Here is an 18,849-nt window from a genome sequence, read left to right on the forward strand (position 1 = left end):
CAAAAAAAAACATCGGGATCCCCCCCAGGAATGGATTGTGAAACAGTCTGTTGTGTAGTGTTGTCTAATGACGCTCATTATGTCCACAGGTTTCCTCTCTCATAGTGGGGTGACCACAGAAAAGATTAGCGGTACGGTTTTGTCATCTTTTCTTTTGTCTGCCTTTATCAGTTGTATATCTGTCCCTGTTGCATGTACACTGACAAAACATTTAAGAACACCTTCCTAACATTGAGTTGCAGCCCCCCCTTTTTGTCCTCAGAACAGCCTCAAATAGTCGGGAATGGACTCTACAAGGTGTTGAAAGTGTTCCACAGGGATGCTGGCCCATGTTGACTTCAATGCTTCCCACAGTTGTGTCAAGTTGACTGGATGTCCTTTGGGCGGTGGACCATTCTTGATACACACGGGGAAACTGTTTAGTGTGAAAAACCCAGCAGCGTTGCAGTTCTTGAAACAAACCGATGCTCCTGGCACCTACTACCATACCTCTTTCAAAGGCACTTAAATATTTTCTCTTGCCCATTCACCCTCTGGATGGTACACACACACAATCCATGTCTCATAAAAATCCTTCTTTAACCTGTCTCCTCCCCTTCGTCTACCCTGAAGTGGATTTAATGAGTGACATCAGTAAGTGATCATAGCTTTCACCTGGTCAGTCTGTCATGGAAAGAGCAGGTGTTCTTAATGTTTTGTACACTCAGTGTATAGTATATTGTGAAAAGGATGAGAGAGGTGTAAATGTAAATCTCTCCCGCATTGTCCTCTGTGTTTGACACAATGGAACTGATGTTCAAGTGCTCCATTTTAGCTTCACTCTGGTTCTCACCCTCTCTCCACCATTGCATGATGAAGGCTACAGTATGTTCAAGTGTTCTGTTATAGCCTCTATTCCTCCTTCTGTATTTCTTTATCTCTGTATTCCTCTCTCTCTCTGCGTGGTTAATATCCTCCTCCTCTTTTCCTCTCTACCACGCTGCTCTGGTTTATGGGATCGTCTGAAAGGTGGGGACACGTGCGAAATGACCTACTCCCCCCGTTTGAGCTCTTCCCCGGGCCCGTACCTCCGCTCCCCTCTCGCCCCCATGCCCTCCAACCTCGCCCACCGTCGCTACGACGACGATGCCAACCCGGGGGGAGCCTCTTCGCCCTCCTCGCCCCTCAAGCGTGCCATCTGCTTCAAGAACGGCTGGCAGACGCGGCGGCAGGACGCCGAGACATGGAGCAGCACAGAAGACACGCCGCCCTCGCCCGCAAAGCTGAAGTCGCGTAGCTGCGACAACCTGCTCAACGACAGGCACCCAGGGGGCACCGGCGGGCACAAGGCTACCCGTTCGGAGAGCGCCGGGTCACTGGTATTCGACAACCCATTGGGGCAAACCGCATCGTCCTCTACTCGCTCCTTGCCTCGCCCGCACCGGCGACGTGCCCACGACGCGCCAGGCTTCCTGAAGCTCTACCGCAAGATGCACCACATCGACCGCGCCCAGCTGCTACCCTCTGACGTCATCCGCTCGGTCCGTGCCCGCATCCTGGAGCTGGAGCGCCAGCCGCACCTCTTCCCCCGAAAACTCTCCCCCTGGGGTCCGTCGTGGGGCCTGGAGGTTCCTCGCGATACGGTGCCAATGCGCATCTCCACGTACGAGCAACTCATCCAGAAGTCCAAGTCCATGCCCGACTTGGGAGATAGCGAGGTCCCATCTGGCGCAACCACGCCCGGCGGGTCATCGTCCCGCGCCAGTAGTAGCGGGGGAGGAGGCGGCGGGGGCAGGGAGACACCCGGGTACCCCAAACGCCGTTTCTCCATTGAGTCTCTGCTAGAAGAAGACATTAACAATGGGAATGGTAACGGGACGTCTCATCACACTTTTGACCACCATCACGCTCACCAGGGGGCAAGGAACCCGCCCGAGGGTCAGCCCCGCCTCGCTCTGGAACCCCACCACCGCGATTTCCCCGACCCCCTCGTTTATCGACGCGCCACTGTCCCGGGGGCCGAGTACTCTGAGTCAGAGCAGGATGCAGCCGCCTCGGACCTCAGTGACTTTGTCCAAGTCGAAGGATCCTCCTTCTGCAGCGAGAGCGACTTCGACCACTGCTCGCTCACCTCGTCAGTCGAGAGCTTCTACGGCCCCTCCTCCCACCACCACCTTCGACACCACCACAGCCACAGCCACCACAACTCCAGTCATCAGTCTCTCGGTCAGGGTCAGGGCTACCAGCACCGTCACCTCATCAGCTCGTGTAAAGGACGCTGCCCGGCCTCCAACACCCGCTTTACCACTATGCTGCGCCACGAGCGGGAGCAGGCCCGCCAGGAGCTCCGGCAGAAACCCCCCCAGACACAGCAAACCAGACACGGGGGAAGGGGAGGGAGCGGAGGGGACCTCCATGCCCTACCCCCCTCGTCCCAAGCAGCCCAAACCCAGCAGGGGATGTCCAAACTGGCCTTCCTCATCAGTCCCGTGCCTTTCCGAAGGAAAAAGGGTGATTCTCCACCCACTTCGAGAAGGAGTAGTGGAGGTCGAAGTACCAGGCCCAAGTCTAAAGAAGCCGTCTATGAAGCTTTGGATGCGGCCTTGAGGGATATCTACGAACACATCCAAGCGGAGCGAGGCCGGAGCGGCGCTAGGCTACCAGACGATAGCATCCTCCGGAGGCTACTGGCTGAGATCCTCCCGGATGTGCCCGAGAGGAGCTCCTCGTTGCGGGGACAGAGGGGGAGCCGCAAGGGGGGTCCCTCCTCGAGCTCCTCGTACCCCGACGGGAGTCCCACGGGGTACAGCTCGTCACCGCAGCTACAGTCGCCGCTAAGTACCTCTTACAGTCTCCATACAGATGCCTCCAATAACAACGACTTTGGAGAGGAGCCAGGCAACGCAGGTGGAGCATGCACACACATATATATACACACACACTTGTACTACAAACACACGCACACACACCAGCCCTCAGTCCATCATCTCCCTCCTCGACTCTCCCCAGCACTGCCTGACTGTGACCACCTCCCCTCCTACCAGTCACTGTGCTTCAGCAACGGGCCAATGAACAGAGCTGAGGTTAAAGAAGCCCTGTTCCTATTGGCTCATCCTCAAGACACCCAGGGACCGCATGCTTCCTCTTCATTCCCTTATATGGTTAAAGGATTGTGTTGTTTACTGAGATGTATGTTGTGTTATTGTCTGTATTTCTCTTTTTGCTGCTTGTTTCCCAGTTGTTTTTGGTGTATTGTTTCACTCCCCTTTAGTACGTACCTTGTTATGTTGAACCACTTGCATTTATGATTTTGTCAGGGATGGTTTATCAATTGGATGAATATATTTTTAGGAATGTACAGCGAGCTCAAAGTGTTGGGGCAGTGACACCATTGTTGTTTGGGCTCTGTACTCCAACAAGTGTACACTTTGGATTTGAAATGATACAATGACTATGAGTTTAATCGTTAAGAGTCTCAAGAGTCACCCGTTCGTCAATCTTAGTAACATTAATAAAAGAATCCCAGTCGATATCCGTCGGCTTAAGCGAGAGATATTGCACGGGCTGCGTCTCCATCCACCGCATCCTCCTACGGTGGCCTTCTGCAGCGGAAGGTGGCCGAGCTACAGCGGTGTTTATCAGACCATGAGACATCCCCATATGGACAGTTTATCAATTGGATTCGTTATTTTTTGGGGGGAATACGGTGAGCTCCAGAATGATTGGGACAAAACAACAACAACAATTGTCACTGTCCCAATATTTTTGGAGCTCACTGTATGCGCTTGCTGGTATGAATGACTTCTCCTTCTGTGCTCTTCTGTTCAAATGTTCTGTTCTCGTTTTGTGACGTTGGGCATGCTTTTCCTTTTAATCATACTGTGCTACACTATCCCAACCATGTGTTTTCCCTGAAATGGAAATAATAAATAAATAAATAAATGCATTTTAATTTATTATAATTTTATTTTGTCATTTCCTGCCCGACACTCATTTCCTGGATGACATCACTACCCTGAATGACATCATCACCCATTGCGTAAACCAACGTGGTTTACTCAGGAGGCGCAACTCTACAGAACGCTAAAACACAGAATATATTGACTAGAACAGACATTCCTCTTTTGATCGTGCAGAATAGACAATTGTGTCAGGCTCTATTATATTGCATTTCCACCTGCAACGTTCAGCACATTTCACCCTTCTGATGGGAAATGGAACAGATAAAGCCAACATGATATTCTGCATAAAAGACGATCATGTCAGTTTCTGCACAATGCATTTCTATCTGAGCATGCTGTAACGGTTTCGCCCTTCTGAACATGCCTCCTGGCGTCGCTGTGCACCTGTCGTCCCATCGTCATGGCAACACTGTTTTGTTGACCCTTGTGATAACCCTTGACCCCTGTGCTGTTCCCCCTCACAGAGCAGGATGCCTCCAGGGGGTACAACACAACCACCAGCGATGGGGGAGGGGGGCAGACCAGACGAGCCACCCCGGACAGAGAGGTAGCCAAACCAGAACTTTGATTTTCCAGACTAACTTTGATGATGAATGAGACTAGCTAAACCAGTACATCCCAGTGTTTCCCAATCAATTGAAGCCACATTATTTTAGGTGGGGTCCAAAGAGCTAGACACCCCGTCTATTCAATGCAAAGGGAAACACTGGTACTCCTATTTAGAAGATGTATTTTATTTTTAGCAGGCTATTACAAAGTACTAATGGTTTTCTTCTCTACCTAGTACTTGATTGATTCAAATAGAATAATTTCACTGTCCTGATAAGCTTTACATTTCAACATAATTGTATCATATCTAGTAACACATGGCTGCTCTCTTTCTCTTTACCTCGCTCGCTCTCTCTCCTCTCTTTACCTCTCGCTCGCTCTCTCTCCCTCTCTCTTTACCTCTCGCTCGCTCTCTCTCCCTCTCTCTCTTTACTTTACCTCTCGCCGCTCTCTCTCCCTCTCTCTTTACCTCTCGCTCGCTCTCTCTCCCTCTCTTTTACCTCTCGCTCGCTCTCTCTCCCGCTCTCTTTTACCTCTCGCTCGCTCTCTCTCCTCTCTCTCTCCCTCTTTACCTCTCGCTCGCTCTCTCTCCCCGCTCTCTCTCTTTACCTCTCGCTCGCTCTCTCTCCCTCTCTCTTTACCTCTCGCTCGCTCTCTCTCCCTCTCTCTTTACCTCTCGCTCGCTCTCTCTCCCTCTCTCTTTACCTCTCGCTCGCTCTCTCTCCCTCTCTCTTTACCTCTCGCTCTCTCTCTCTCCCTCTCTCTTTACCTCTCGCTCGCTCTCTCTCCCTCTCTCTTTACCTCTCGCTCGCTCTCTCTCCCTCTCTCTTTACCTCTCGCTCGCTCTCTCTCCCTCTCTCTTTACCTCTCGCTCGCTCTCTCTCCCTCTCTCTTTACCTCTCGCTTTCTCTTTCTCCCTCTTGCTCTCTTTCTTGCTCTGTCCCTCTTGCTCTCTTTTTATCTCGCTTTCTTTCTCTCTCTTTATCTCTCTCTATCTCTGTTTATATATCTCTCTCTATCTCTCTCTTTATCTCTCTCTATCGCTCTCTTTATCTCTCTCGCTCTCTTTATCTCTCTCGCTCTCTTTATCTCTCTCGCTCTTTATCTCTCTCTTTATCTCTCTCTCGCTCTCTTTATATCTCTCGCTCTCTTTATATCTCTCGCTCTCTTTATATCTCTCGCTCTCTCTCTCTCTCTCGCTCTCTTTATATATCTCGCTCTCTCTCTCGCGCTCTCTCTCTCTCGCTCTCTCTTTATGTCTATCTATCGCTCTCTGTTTATACATCACTCTCTCACTCTCATCTTCATAGGTCTCCCATAAGCAGATGACCCAACTCATTCTCTTCTCTCTCCTCCATCAGAAACAGCCTGCCAGAGCTATATATGACTTTAAGGCACAGACCGCTAAGTGAGTAAAGTGACTGAATGCAATGAAATGCATGTGTGGAGGGGAGATACAGGGACCTCGGTATGTGCTGCACTGGTTTGCAAGCAAGTAGGCTGGGCATGCACAACGCTTGAAACAGACAGCCCGCTTTTCTTTGAGGGGGCCAAGGTTAACCTCAGTTATGGGCAATAACCTCATTCATTATCTCCAGCCCATTCCAGTGTCTACAGGTGAAAACTGTGATCATTATATGTTTTATCAAAAAGATTAATCAGTTTTCTAGGACTCTTCCTCCTTATGTTTTTTTTTTTACTAGGGAACGTAGAAAATGGCTTTGTTCCCATACTATAGACACTGGTATGGTGCAGTGGGTAATGCATTTTAGGTTTAAAAAACAGTGACTTGCTTACCTTCACATCCGCCTCCTTAATCATTTCCCTACCTTGAAAGGCGTGCGTGGACGATTGTTGCCCCCCATTGCTCTTCATACTAAAATGGTGCTTGGCTAGTCTCTCAAAATGTTCCAATGTTCCGGCTTAACACGCCTAGAGTCTGGGCTTGAGACTAGTGCCTGGCTGGTTAACAATGTCACATGGATGATTCCAGTGACTTAATGTTTGTACCCTTTGAACACAGTGCTGCCAACACCAGGTTTTTGGGTTTGATCCCTGCATGGGCCACATATAGTCAATACATGTCATTGGTAGCCGGTTTTCCAAACACGGACCTGGACTGAAAAGCAATTTCAGTAGAGATTCTCCATTGAGCGTGCCTTTTGTAGTTCAGGACTGCTCCATCTGGGAAACGGGCCCATAGAGACTGGTGTTTGGGGGTTATAAGAAGCATCTTGTGACCGTTGTTTCAGAGAGCTGACGTTCAAGAAGGGCGACGCGGTCAACATCATCAGACAGATTGACAGCAACTGGTACGAGGGGGAGCACCGCGGACGACTGGGCATCTTCCCCATCTCCTACATAGAGGTAGAGCACATCGAGTGTGTATGAGGTGAAAGGAAAGGGGGAGACCTAGTCAGTTGCACAACTGAATGCTTTCAACCGAAATGTCTTCCGCATTTAATCCAACCCCTCTGAATCAGCGCCGGAGAGGAGTTGTAACCTTTCGGTTACTGGCCCAACACTCTTAACAGCTAGGCTACCTGCCGCGTGTGCGTGTGTGTGTGTGTGTGTGTGTGTGTCAGATGATAATGATTATGTTGTGTGAATGTCTAGGTGTGTGTGTTGTCACCACCCAGCTTTGCGTGCAGTTTAATTGATTACTTCTTGGACCTATACTCTCCCCACTCTCTCCACACACACACGCGCACACACACAGAAGATGCCGTTGCCAGATAAGCAGCAGCCGATTAGGCCTCCTCCACCAGCACACGTCAGAGAGATCGGGGAGGGGGTGGCCCGTTACAACTTCAACGCTGACACAAACGTGGAGCTGTCCCTCCGCAAGGTAAGGTGTGTGTGTGTGTGTGTGTGCACGAATTTGTGCGTGTGTGTTGGTGTGATTGTGCATGATTCAATGTGCATGTCTGTTCACTGACGTGTCTTCATTTCCATGTGTGTCTGCCTGTCTGTGTATATAATCTGCAGGGTGAGAGGGTAGTCTTGCTGAGACAGGTGGACCAGAACTGGTACGAGGGGAACATCCCAGACACCACCAAGCAGGGCATCTTCCCTGTGGCCTACATAGACATCGTCAAACGCTCGCCCTCCAAGAGCCCCGCCCCCTCCCACCAGCCAGACCCACACGGCTACCCCAGCAACAGGACACAGGGCTCCACGCCCACCAAGGTAGGGACAGAAGAAGAAGAATATTGTATTAGTCCACACAAGACTTAGTCCAAACTGGAGTAAGCCAATAGTGACAGTCTGTTGTTTTTTATGTCAGTGAGCAGCAAGTTTCCCCGCTGTGTATAATGATGTCATTTCACTGAAACTACCTTTAAGTCTTAGGGTGAGTTGCACCAACATGGATTATCTGGGTTAAATCAAGGTTTATCTATTAATCTTGTTACACCACATTTTAAACCTAGTTTTTAAATGAATCTTAGGTAAATTAAATCCTTCCTCTAATCTAAATGTAGTTTTCACTTTAAACCTAGATTAAAATAGCCCAGGTGTCTTCCTTCTTTTTGACAGTGGTGTTGTCTAGTCTTTTTATCCTCCACTACGTTACTAAATTCCTCTGTCAGCTCCGACAAGAGGTTTTTTTTTCATAACAGGAGAAATGTGAACTTCTTTGACGTGCCAGGATCAGGTGACTAGTGGGCAAATAATAAAAGGCTAAATAACGTTAAGTAATGACAATAATATACATGATATTGTACGCTAGCTAGCTTGGTTCATAAACTGGCTAGCTGAAGTAGCTAACAAATTAGTTTTCTGTCTAGTACTGGCAAATAACGGATTTTGTTTCAAATCAGCCAACCCGTGAGAACCTTTCATTGATGGAGCTACAGTAGTTCTAACGTTACATTGTTTATTTTATCAGGGAACAGCAACTTTGTGGCCTCATTTGTGGCTAGCTACTTCGTTTTCAACTCACAACTCACTCACCTTGTATATTGGTGTAACACGTCACTAATCATAGTTTAAAACCTTTTAATGATAGATTTACTGATCCAGATTTAAAATTAAATGCTATAGTAGAGGTTTTGAGCGTGGAAGACAGTCTCTCCTTGCCCATAGACTGCTTTCACAGTAAGGAAACAAAATATGTCAAATCTCTGTACTATCCCTTGTAACATGGAGAGGAAGTCTTCACATAGTGATAGCATTTCAATGCTGGACCCAGATGCATTTTCACAGTAAGGAAACAAAATAGAACATTTGAGCCTGGTGAAGTAAGTGTGTGTGTGTACGTGCGAGAGAATGAGATGGAGAGAGGGTACTGTTGGGTTTGGATGGCAGGGGAGAATGAGTGTGGATGAGTTTGTGTGCATCTCCTCTTTCCCTCATTCCCTCACACCTCTCCACTCCTGGTGTGTAAGTCTCCGCTTTTTTATCCCCCCCTCCTCTCTCTCTTTCTCTCTCCCTCCGGAGCCATTCAACAGCACTCCCACCCCCCCTTCCCTCCATCACCAACATCCTCCTCGCTCCACGCCCCCTCCCCCACACCCTCCTCCTCCCGTGAAGACCCTCTGTCTGCAGGCCGTCACCAGCGAGTGGCTCTCCCTCACCCTCAGCCCCCTCCTCCGATACCCCCATACCACCCACACCGCCCCCTTCCCCCAATCCTCCTCCCTTTCCTGGAAGATCAAGAACAGAGGGCCACCCCTCCCGCACCACCTAAACGAGGGCTCACCCCTCCGCCACGAAATGCATCCAGTTGTCTCGCCTCCTCCCGCCCGGCTGTCAAGCAGTGGCTGTTTGACTTAGACTCCCCCCCCTCAGCCCCTCCTTTCTCTCCACCCCCTCCTCCTGACGCTTCCTCTCCCTCCGTCTCCCCCGTGCCCGACTCCTTCCTGGGATACATCGAAGAGAGGGGCCTAAGGGACAGTGAACAGAACAAACCACTGTCCCTAGCAGGCAGAGGGGAGTTCTTCTGCACTGAACCCGAGCCGGGGGACACGCCCGCAGATTTGTTGCTGTGGTACAGGCCAAGTGTTCAGCCAGTATCCTTAGAACTAGAAACAGAACCCCCCCCTCTTCAGCAGCAAGTGGAAGATCCCTATGATCAGTTGTTGTCTATGATCCTGGATCAGCCCATGTGTGATGAAGATGGAGGGGAGGTTCTCAGGCCGGCCGTGGCACTGACCAACGAATCACAGAGCAGGGTTAGGCTAGAGTCGGAGTTTCATAGGCCTGTGACTACGCAGCCCCTGTCCATCACGCAGGACAGCCAATCAAAAAGGGTGAATAGGTGGACGGCAGGGTCTCAGAGGCCGATGACATTGTACATTGAGGAAGAGGAGGAAGCTATAGGAGGGGAAGAAGAGGAGAAGGAAGAAGAAAGGAACATTGATGTAGACTGTGGTACTGTAACTGTCCACAGAGAGGGGCTGAAAACAGAGGTAGCGCATGATGTGTGGACCAGGTTTCAGACTCAGTTGAAGCATACACACATGCTTGCTAACACCTAACCCGAGCCAATTCCAAACAGTTTTACACAGTTTGATAATAAATTAAGATGTACTTATTATAGTGAAAAATACAGGATTAACCAGGGCTTTGGTACATTTGGATATATGGAGGCTTTTCAGTCATGAATTGAAATAGAATTGACCCTAACCCCCGTAGTTTCACATCATGCCTTTTCTGGCTCGTTTTACTTGATTATGCAGAGTAATGCTTCGATACTGAACCTACATTTTGGAATGTTGATTCAGCTCGAGGTTTGACGCTGGGTGTGATTGGTGTCACATTTTCCTTCCCTTCCCAGGCTGATGTCTATCCGTCCCGCTGTCACAGCACTTTGTGCAACCCGGCACAGTTGGAACCCATCACCCTCCTCCCTCCCCCCGTCTCTCCTCCCTCCTCACCATCCCCCGCTTTTTACTCTGCCTCACAACCAGCTGACGCCCTGGCTATGCCTTCTTCCTCTCCACTGTCCCATCTTCCTACCCCTCCCCCAATTCCCCTCTCCTCCTCGCAACAGATTGTGCCACCCTGCTCTCCTCCCCCACTTCCCTCATCTCTACCTCCTACCTCTCTTCTCCTTCACCCTCTTCTCCCCTTCTCACCTCTCCGCCTCTCACGACCTCACCCCTCCCTACCTCCCGCCCATCCTCTACTCCTCCTCCCCCACCCCTCCCTCTTCCTCCCTTCTGGCCTCACGTCAAGCCCCGGTCTCCCCTCCTCCTCTCCAACCCTCTTCTCCAACCTCCCCCATCGCTGACACACAACAGGCGCTCCCATCCTCCCCTCCACCCTCTTCTCCTCTCCCTCTCTCCCCTCCACTCGTACCCTTTCCAGAACCTAGGTCTCCTAAGATCAAGGTAAAAGACACTGCAGGTGCTCTTATTGGGTTATGCAAAATTATAAGAAAAGCTAACTAAAATTAACCCTGACGGACTGTGTGTGTTGTGCCCTAATTCATCTGTATTAATCACCTGTTGGACCAGTGAAGTGCGTTGTGCGGCTGTGTGATGACAATGCGTGAATTAGCAGCATGTTGGACGCCTGGTTGCAGATGCCCATATGCTCAGTGTATGCCAGTGTTAATGAGAGAGCACCAGTGTGTGTACCCAGGCTAGCTTCTTTTAGATGTATCGTGTGTAGCCTATAAGAGGTGTATAAATCACCTATACAGTATAAACTATGTACAGTTGATGTCGGACGTTTACATACACTTAGGTTGGAGTCATTCAAACTCGTTTTTCAAGCACTCCATACATTTCTTGTTAACAAACTATAGTTTTGGAAAGTCTGTTAGGACATCTACTTTGTGCATGACAAATGTAATTTTTCCAACAGTTGTTTACAGACAGATTATTTCACTTATAATTAGAGGTCGACCGATTATGATTTTTCAACACCGATACCGATTATTGGAGGACAAAAAAAAGCCGATACCAATTAATCGGCCAATTTTTTTTTTTTTACATGTATTTTTGTATTTGTAATAATGACAATTACAACAATACTGAATGAACACTTATTTTAAGTTAATATAATACATCAATAAAATCAATTTAGCCTCAAATAAATAATGAAACATGTTCAATTTGGTTTAAATAATGCAAAAACAAAGTGTTGGAGAAGAAAATAAAAGTGCAATATGTGCCATGTAAGAAAGCTGAAAATAAAAGAGAGCCGCACACTCTTCTTCTAGATCACCATGTAAGAAAGCTGACGTTTTAAGTTCCTTGCTCAGAACATGAGAATATGTGAAAGCTGGTGGCTCCTTTTAACATGAGTCTTCAATATTCCCAGGTAAGAAGTTTTAGGTTGTAGTTATTATAGGACTATTTCTCTCTATACCATTTGTATTTCTTAAACCTTTGGATGTTCTTATAGGCACTTTAGTATTGCCAGTGTAACAGTATAGCTTCCGTACCTCTCCTCACTCCTACCTGGGCTCGAACCAGGAACACAACGACAACAGCACCATCGAAGCAGCGTAACCCATAAAGGTACCATGTTCATCTGTACAAACAGTTGTAGGCAAGTATAAACACCATGGGACCACGCAGCCGTCACACCGCTCAGGAAGGAGACACATTCAGTCTCCTAGAGATGAACGTACTTTGGTGCGAAAAGTGCAAATCAATCCCAGAACAACAGCAAAGGACCTTGTGAAGATGCTGGAGGAAAAAACAAAATTATCTATATCCTCAGTAAAACAAATCCTATATCAACATAACCAGAAAGGCCTCTCAGCAAGGAAGAAGCCACTATTTCAAAACCGCCATAAAAAAGCCAGACTACAGTTTGCAACTGCACATGGGGACAATGGAGAAATGTCCTTTGGTCTGATGAAACAAAAATATAACTGTTTGACAATAATGACCATCGTTATGTTTGGAGTCAAGGTAAGTCAAAGTCAAGGTATTGGAGTGGCCATCACAAAGCCCTGACCTCAATCCCATATAAAATTTGTGGGCAGAACTAAAAAAGCGTGTGCGAGCAAGGAGGCCTACAAACCTGACTCCGTTACACCAGCCCTGTCAGGAGTAATGGGCCAAAATTTACCCAACTTATTGTGGGAAGCTTGTGGAAGGCTACCTGAAATGTTTGACCCAAGTCAAACAATTTTAAAGGCAATGCTACCAAATACTAATTGAGTGTATGTAAACTTCTGACCCACTGGGAATGTGATGAAAGAAATAAAAGCTGAAATAAGTCGTTCTCTCAACTATTATTCTGCCATTTCACATTCTTAAAATAAAGTGGTGATCCTAACTGACCTAAGACAGGGCTTTTTTACTATGATTAAATTTCAGGAATTGTGAATAACTGAGTTTAAATGTATTTGGCTAAGGTGTATGTAAACTTACGACTTCAACTGTATGCCTTTGTATACATGGAAAGACAGCCCTTGCATACAGCATGAGTGCTCAGGAGTTTGCAACTGAAGTGTTTTTGTATCAAATTACAATGTATTCCCTATATAATGCACTAACCTTTAACTTTGTAAAAATAATTGTGCATTATATAGGGAATAGGGTGTCCTTTGGGACAATACCAGTGATTCTCTGTGGTCAAAATGGCTGCTCTTGTTCTTTCTGAAAATGGAGGCTGACGGCCGTCTGTCTTGTTGTTGTGTCGCATTTCTGGTTCTTTCAGCCTCCTTTTAAGCACGACCTCCTCGCGGTCGATGGTAAACCCTCCCGTAGCCCCGTCACGACCCGAAAGGTCCTGTATGTCACCTGTTAGAGGTCAAAGGGTAGGGGCGTGACACTAGCAGCTGTGCATTGTGGGGAACGTAATCTTTGTTCTCTAATAATACCCTGTTACCCCTGGATTTCAGTGCATGATATTGTTTGACTACATTGTAGTGCATTTTTTTCTTTGTAGGGGATTGAGCTTTGAGATTTGGTGTGTTTTCGTTAGTGGATTTGGGGGTTTATTGAATTCGGATAAATGTGACTCTCAAAGCAGTGGATTTATATCACCATATCAACTGTTTGTCAAACTACTTATCTCTCTCTCTGTGTCTCTCTCTCTCTCTGTGTCTCTCTCTCTCTCTCTCTCTCTCTCTCTCTCTCTGTGTCTCTCTCTCTCTCTCTGTGTCTCTCCCTCAGAGGTTTGTGCAGGATTTGCTCCATGGTGGTGGAGACCCGTAAGTAACAGTAGAATCTCAATCATCGTCATCATTGACACCACAATAATAATCTTATTATTGTAGCTATGTGGGTTATATTTCCATGGTTGTGGCCCCATCGGTTGTTCTAGTAATCAGCAATATCTTCAGCAATATCAATATCATCACAGATGTCCTACATTTACATGCATTTCATTTGGAGTCTGACATTCTGTCAACATAACCTCCTAAATACTTTTACAATCAGCATTATCATCAACATACATGTTCCTGTTATTTTTACTGTTATTCAGAGCAATTAGGGCTAAGTGCATTGCTCAAGGGCAACGCGGCAGATATTTCACCTGGGATTCGAACCAGCAACCTTTCGGTTACTGGCCCAATGCTCTTAGCCGCTAGGCTACCTGCCTACATCAACATCCACCATCAATAATGATCTCATCACAAAGCCATAGCGGCGTGGGCCATGTTTCTCACACATCCCTGGTTCCAGTTTCCAGGCCCTGTACAACTACCTGCCCCGTAACGAGGATGAGCTGGAGCTGAAGGAGGGGGACGTCGTGGACGTCATGGAGAAGTGTGACGACGGCTGGTTTGTCGGTAAGAGAGGAGAATAAAGGCGTCAACCTTTCCTCACAGAATCACCGTACTCGATTGTTGAAAAGCTAAGCTGTTGTTGAAAAGCTAAGCTGTTCTCTATCCAGTCACGACAAAAGATCGGAAATAGTTTCATGGTTAAGGAGGTTCGACGGGTGCAGCGCTCTGGTAGGCTGTAGTAGAGGGTTCTCCAACCCTGTTCCTGGAGAGCTATCCTCCTGTAGGTTTTTGCTCCAACCCCAATTGTAACTAACCTGATTCATCTCGTCAACCAGCTGATTATTAGAATCCGGTGTGCTTGATTTGGGTTGGAGTGAAACCTACAAGACGATAGGAACAGGGTTGGAGTGAAACCTACAAGACTGTAGGAACAGGGTTGGAGTGAAACCTACAAGACGGTAGGAACAGGGTTGGAGTGAAACCTACAAGACGGTAGGAACAGGGTTGGAGTGAAACCTACAAGACGGTAGGAACAGGGTTGGAGAGCCCTGCAGTTAGTAGACTTGCAGAAGTGGATACTGTAATGGCATTTATGTTCAACTTGTACCCTACTCTCACCAGTTGGTGGTGCTCGAGTTCCTTGTGCGATCTACTACCTTTAGTTCTACTGCCTGTGCCCTGAGTACAACACTTCAGCCCCATCCTGAAACAACCCCTAGCCTGTAGGCACTTAGGGCGTACATCTAAAAGACTTTGATAAGGATAAGAAATGTGCTTATAGTCCCACCTTGCCCTCTGATAGGCAAGCTGGAATTTCTGCCACTTAAATCTATTCAGTCCTCTCAGATTTACAAATGCCTAGGAGCTAGGAGAAGTGCTTAGGAGCTAGGGGAAGTGCCTAGGGGCTAGGAGTTGTTTCAGAACAGGGACTTCCTCTCCCACTCTGAAATGTCCACTTAATCCATTTTGACAACTCAGCTGGATACCAAACGGCAGTATTATCCACTAAAGACTGGTGGCACTGAGAATACATTTCCACCCCCTCTTCTAGGTCCTTGTATTTCCTTCCTTCCTAAACATACAGCCATGTTGCAATGGGATGTTTAGCTGGACGAGATCATTGGTTTCCTGATCTGGATATTGAGTACATTGCAGTGTGGTAGGAATGCTGCAATCTAGACAGGCACAGCTGCTGAAAAACTAAACTTTGAATCTATTTTAAAGGTGCAGGGAATCAGTTGTGTTATTTTGCAATATTTGAATACGGTATTTAATACAGCAATTATCTGGCTAGTTCTCTCTGCGTATAAGAACCACTGAATCACTTCTAGTGAGCTGTGTAAATGGACACATTTGATTGTTGATTATTATTATTAGCCTTCATTAAACACGGTCTCTTTTACCTGTACGACCTATGACGACGTTTCGTTGTGTCACCGTTGGGTGTCCACATACAGTGGAGAATGTTGTCATCTCTGTTTTTTGTGTTTTTGCAAAGGGACTTCTCGACGGAGCAAGCAGTTTGGAACCTTCCCAGGAAACTACGTCAAGAAACTATAATGATGAATCCCGTCCACCCCCGCACCCTCCTTACTTGGACCCTTCCATCTCTAGCACAACCCATATTGGACACAACCAACCCGGAGTAAAATGAAGTTGCTCCTAGACACTGATTTGGGTCAGTTTTGCACTTTCCCCACCAATGGTTATGGTTAGGATTGGGGGAGGTGGAGCTGACCCTAGATCTGTACCTAGGGGAAGCCTCACCCCGGAACAACACGCCCACACTGTCGGGTCATCCAAGAAGCCTTTCCCAAGCGTGTGTGACGTCACAGCAAGTATTTTGTTTTAGCTCTAACTAGCCAACTCTACAGGAGACTATTCCACTAACTAAACGGTTATTTTCTAAATGATGGAGTAGAGGTTGAAGAAGATCCATACTTTTGTATTCCTGTCACCTCAGATACTGAAGGAAGGGTAGCCAAACAAGATGGCCACCTTTTTAGTGTTGACATCTGCTGTTATTTGATTCATTAGATCTATTTTGACCCAGTAATGTAATAACTTGCATTGATAAGTTGATTGTGTAACATTCAGAGAGGTCAAATGTGGTAAAGAGAGAGTTAAAGATGCCAAGTAAACTGCCACTCAGGATTGCCTTGACATCATCATGTCAGCCATGTTTCTTTTCCCTTTTTCCTCAGTGTTAAATGAGTACAGAGACACCCCCCCCCCCCCCTAAGCGTATTATCTGTAATAGGAGGGCATGGTATTTTCAGAGCAGTATTGTCATAGGACATTGCAACACATTTTCAATGTTTAGTCATTTGGCAAATGCTCTTATCCACACCGACTTTCAATAAGCAACACGAAACAACCACAGCGTTATTAGTACAAAAATCTTTATCCGATGTTACATGTTCATACCCCAACACAGGAACACTCACCTAATTCCCCAGTGAAAATGATGATGCTGTGTAATCCATGATACCCAAAAGTGTTACGGGATACCACGGGATAGAGTATGACATGTTTGGAGGCAAATGCATTGATATTGAATGCATATATGTATATCCAGAGCCTTTTATTCGCACCGGAAGGTTCTGGATATCTGCCCGCTATGGGTCTACACAGTCAATTCCAGTTTTTCATTTTAGTGTTTGCAAACTCCTATATGGATGAGTTATTTCAAATGTGGAAGTGGCAATCGTTGATATTTCATTTTGAACCCTTCTGCTTGAACAAGTACAGTACATTTTGTACTTTTGATGGAAGTAATATTTATAGATCTGGGATTTTATTGATTGGTTGACTTGGCGTTTTATCCTTTCTCTCTCGTGTAAAAATTTCTGAGTTTACACTACGGATTTTACAAGTGAAAGCTAGATTGGATTGTCGATAGGGCTTTGGGAGTTTGATACATATGCAAAAGCAACTAGTTTTCCCCACTTTTTTCCGTATGTATAGATGTTTATAATGGGGGAAAAGTATTGAATATTGATGAAACGTCATTTAGACGTCTCCGTCCATAGATATAACTCATGGAATGGATGGAGCAGCATCAGTTTCTCAGCTTACTTTGTGTACTTTCTTTTAGTTGAAGTGGCCTAAAGTTGACGTGTACTTTTGGCTAATTTCAACCGCAGCAAATCCCCTTGTCATGTTTAAGATAACGAGACAATAGGCCAATTTTTGTTCCCAGTCAAGTCTGACATTTTACATTTGTCAATATACAACAAACGTTCAGGTCTCAACAATAAAACAACCCTCCTTTTTTGAAATGGTGTTTATTTTATTCGATGACGAGGTTTTCTTTTTACGATTGCTGTTGAATACCGTATTAGGAATGTTGCCACATTCGTTGCATTTTTTGTCCAAATGGGATGTTTTACTTCACTCTAATATAATCAGATAAGCGGTGTAAATTAATTTGATTGAATTATACAGTTAAGTTCCTGGAGTAGTTTTTTTCTCTATAGGTAATTCTGACGGCGACCTTTTTTAGTGTCCGGGATGAATGAAACGATTAGAGAGAGTCACTGCAATAGCTTATAACAATGTATTTGAATAACATTGGTTAGGCATACTTTTTGTGTTCCATGAATATGATTTATGACATTTTGTTTTTGCCTTTTTCGTGTGTAAATGAGTATGTATTCATATAGGAAGGACACTGCCCACAGAACAATCGTTTAAGCACCTTAATATGTAATTACTTTATTTTTTGGTTTCTGTCTTTGGTTGGTTTTGTTCTAGTTTATTTTTCCCCTTTTCATTCACTCTTCCCTGGGTCGTGTTCATTTAGGCACCAAAAGAAAACGGACTCCCTGGACATGCCCAATAAGAAATGCACATTTTCATGTTCTGTTGCAAACGTTTCCCGTTGCTATCCCCAATGAACACGGCCCTGGCATGTGAGAGCACTGCGTGTCTGTTCTTTTGTATGGAGCTGTTAAATCGATGACACCGATCCACTGCTTTATAAACTCTTATTTTTCTCACCCACCGTCAGTTTGAGTTGCCTTTCTTTCTGCTTGTCATTTTTTCACACCACCTCTTCCTTCATCCACCTCATTTGCCTCAAACAGCCATACCGCCATTATCCCTATGGTGCAAAAATAAACAACATTTATGCAAAAACAGAATACTTTTGTAGTGGGTTACACTACTTTAAGGTTCTCTTTTATGAAGGGTACCTTAATGTAAAGTGGTACCTTGTAGTGTTAACACGGATAACCGCTCTGGAGAACAAAATTGAGTATAAGGGAATGTACTTTACCCACAACATAAGGATAGACTGTAACGTTTAAAATGTTTATAGTCTGCCTTTGCTACCACTTTCGGGGGACTTTAAAGGATTTGGACTGAAGACATGGAGGATCCCCGGCTCCCATTGGAGTTGTTTATATTGAATCTGAAAGGGAAGTGCAGATTCTTAGCTTTGTCCAAATGTAAACTCAAGTGGATGCATTCCAATGACATTCTTATTACAAGTATTTTTGCTTTAATTTACGATTTTTGGGGACTGTATTCGTAATAAATTCTGCCTGATCATTTCAATATTTCTCTCTTTGGAAAGTCTGAAAGCAGGCGAACTTCTTTTCTCACTGGTGTGACAAAAACATGGTTATTACGGTAGTTATAACTAGTGCTGTTGTCAACGTAGGAATTTCTGTACATTTGATACTGTATGTAATTCAACTATTTATCCAAAAAACA

The 18,849-nt window shown here is 46.1% G+C and overlaps 2 protein-coding genes across 2 annotated transcripts in view; both read left to right on the top strand.

Annotated features, from left to right (window-relative positions):
* LOC115137329 (sorbin and SH3 domain-containing protein 2-like) overlaps positions 1–18,136 on the top strand; it is a 106,018-nt gene extending 87,882 nt beyond the window's left edge. The window contains 10 exon segments of the mRNA XM_065024758.1: positions 90–131; positions 1,009–2,886; positions 4,406–4,488; positions 5,801–5,898; positions 6,743–6,857; positions 7,210–7,338; positions 7,479–7,679; positions 13,574–13,611; positions 14,087–14,193; positions 15,629–18,136. Coding sequence (XP_064880830.1) covers positions 90–131; positions 1,009–2,886; positions 4,406–4,488; positions 5,801–5,898; positions 6,743–6,857; positions 7,210–7,338; positions 7,479–7,679; positions 13,574–13,611; positions 14,087–14,193; positions 15,629–15,690 — 2,753 coding nt within the window. The 3' untranslated portion in view covers positions 15,691–18,136.
* Positions 8,683–10,263, top strand: LOC135574072 (uncharacterized). Its single transcript, XM_065024945.1, has 2 exons — positions 8,683–8,695; positions 8,931–10,263. Exons 1-2 carry the CDS (start codon positions 8,683–8,685, stop codon positions 9,968–9,970), a joined length of 1,053 nt encoding a protein of 350 aa, XP_064881017.1. The 3' UTR covers positions 9,971–10,263.
* Positions 18,137–18,849: the final 713 nt, after the last annotated feature.

The sequence above is a fragment of the Oncorhynchus nerka genome, linkage group LG11, assembly GCF_034236695.1.
Source record: "Oncorhynchus nerka isolate Pitt River linkage group LG11, Oner_Uvic_2.0, whole genome shotgun sequence".
In the NCBI taxonomy this organism is placed as follows: Eukaryota; Metazoa; Chordata; class Actinopteri; order Salmoniformes; family Salmonidae; genus Oncorhynchus; species Oncorhynchus nerka.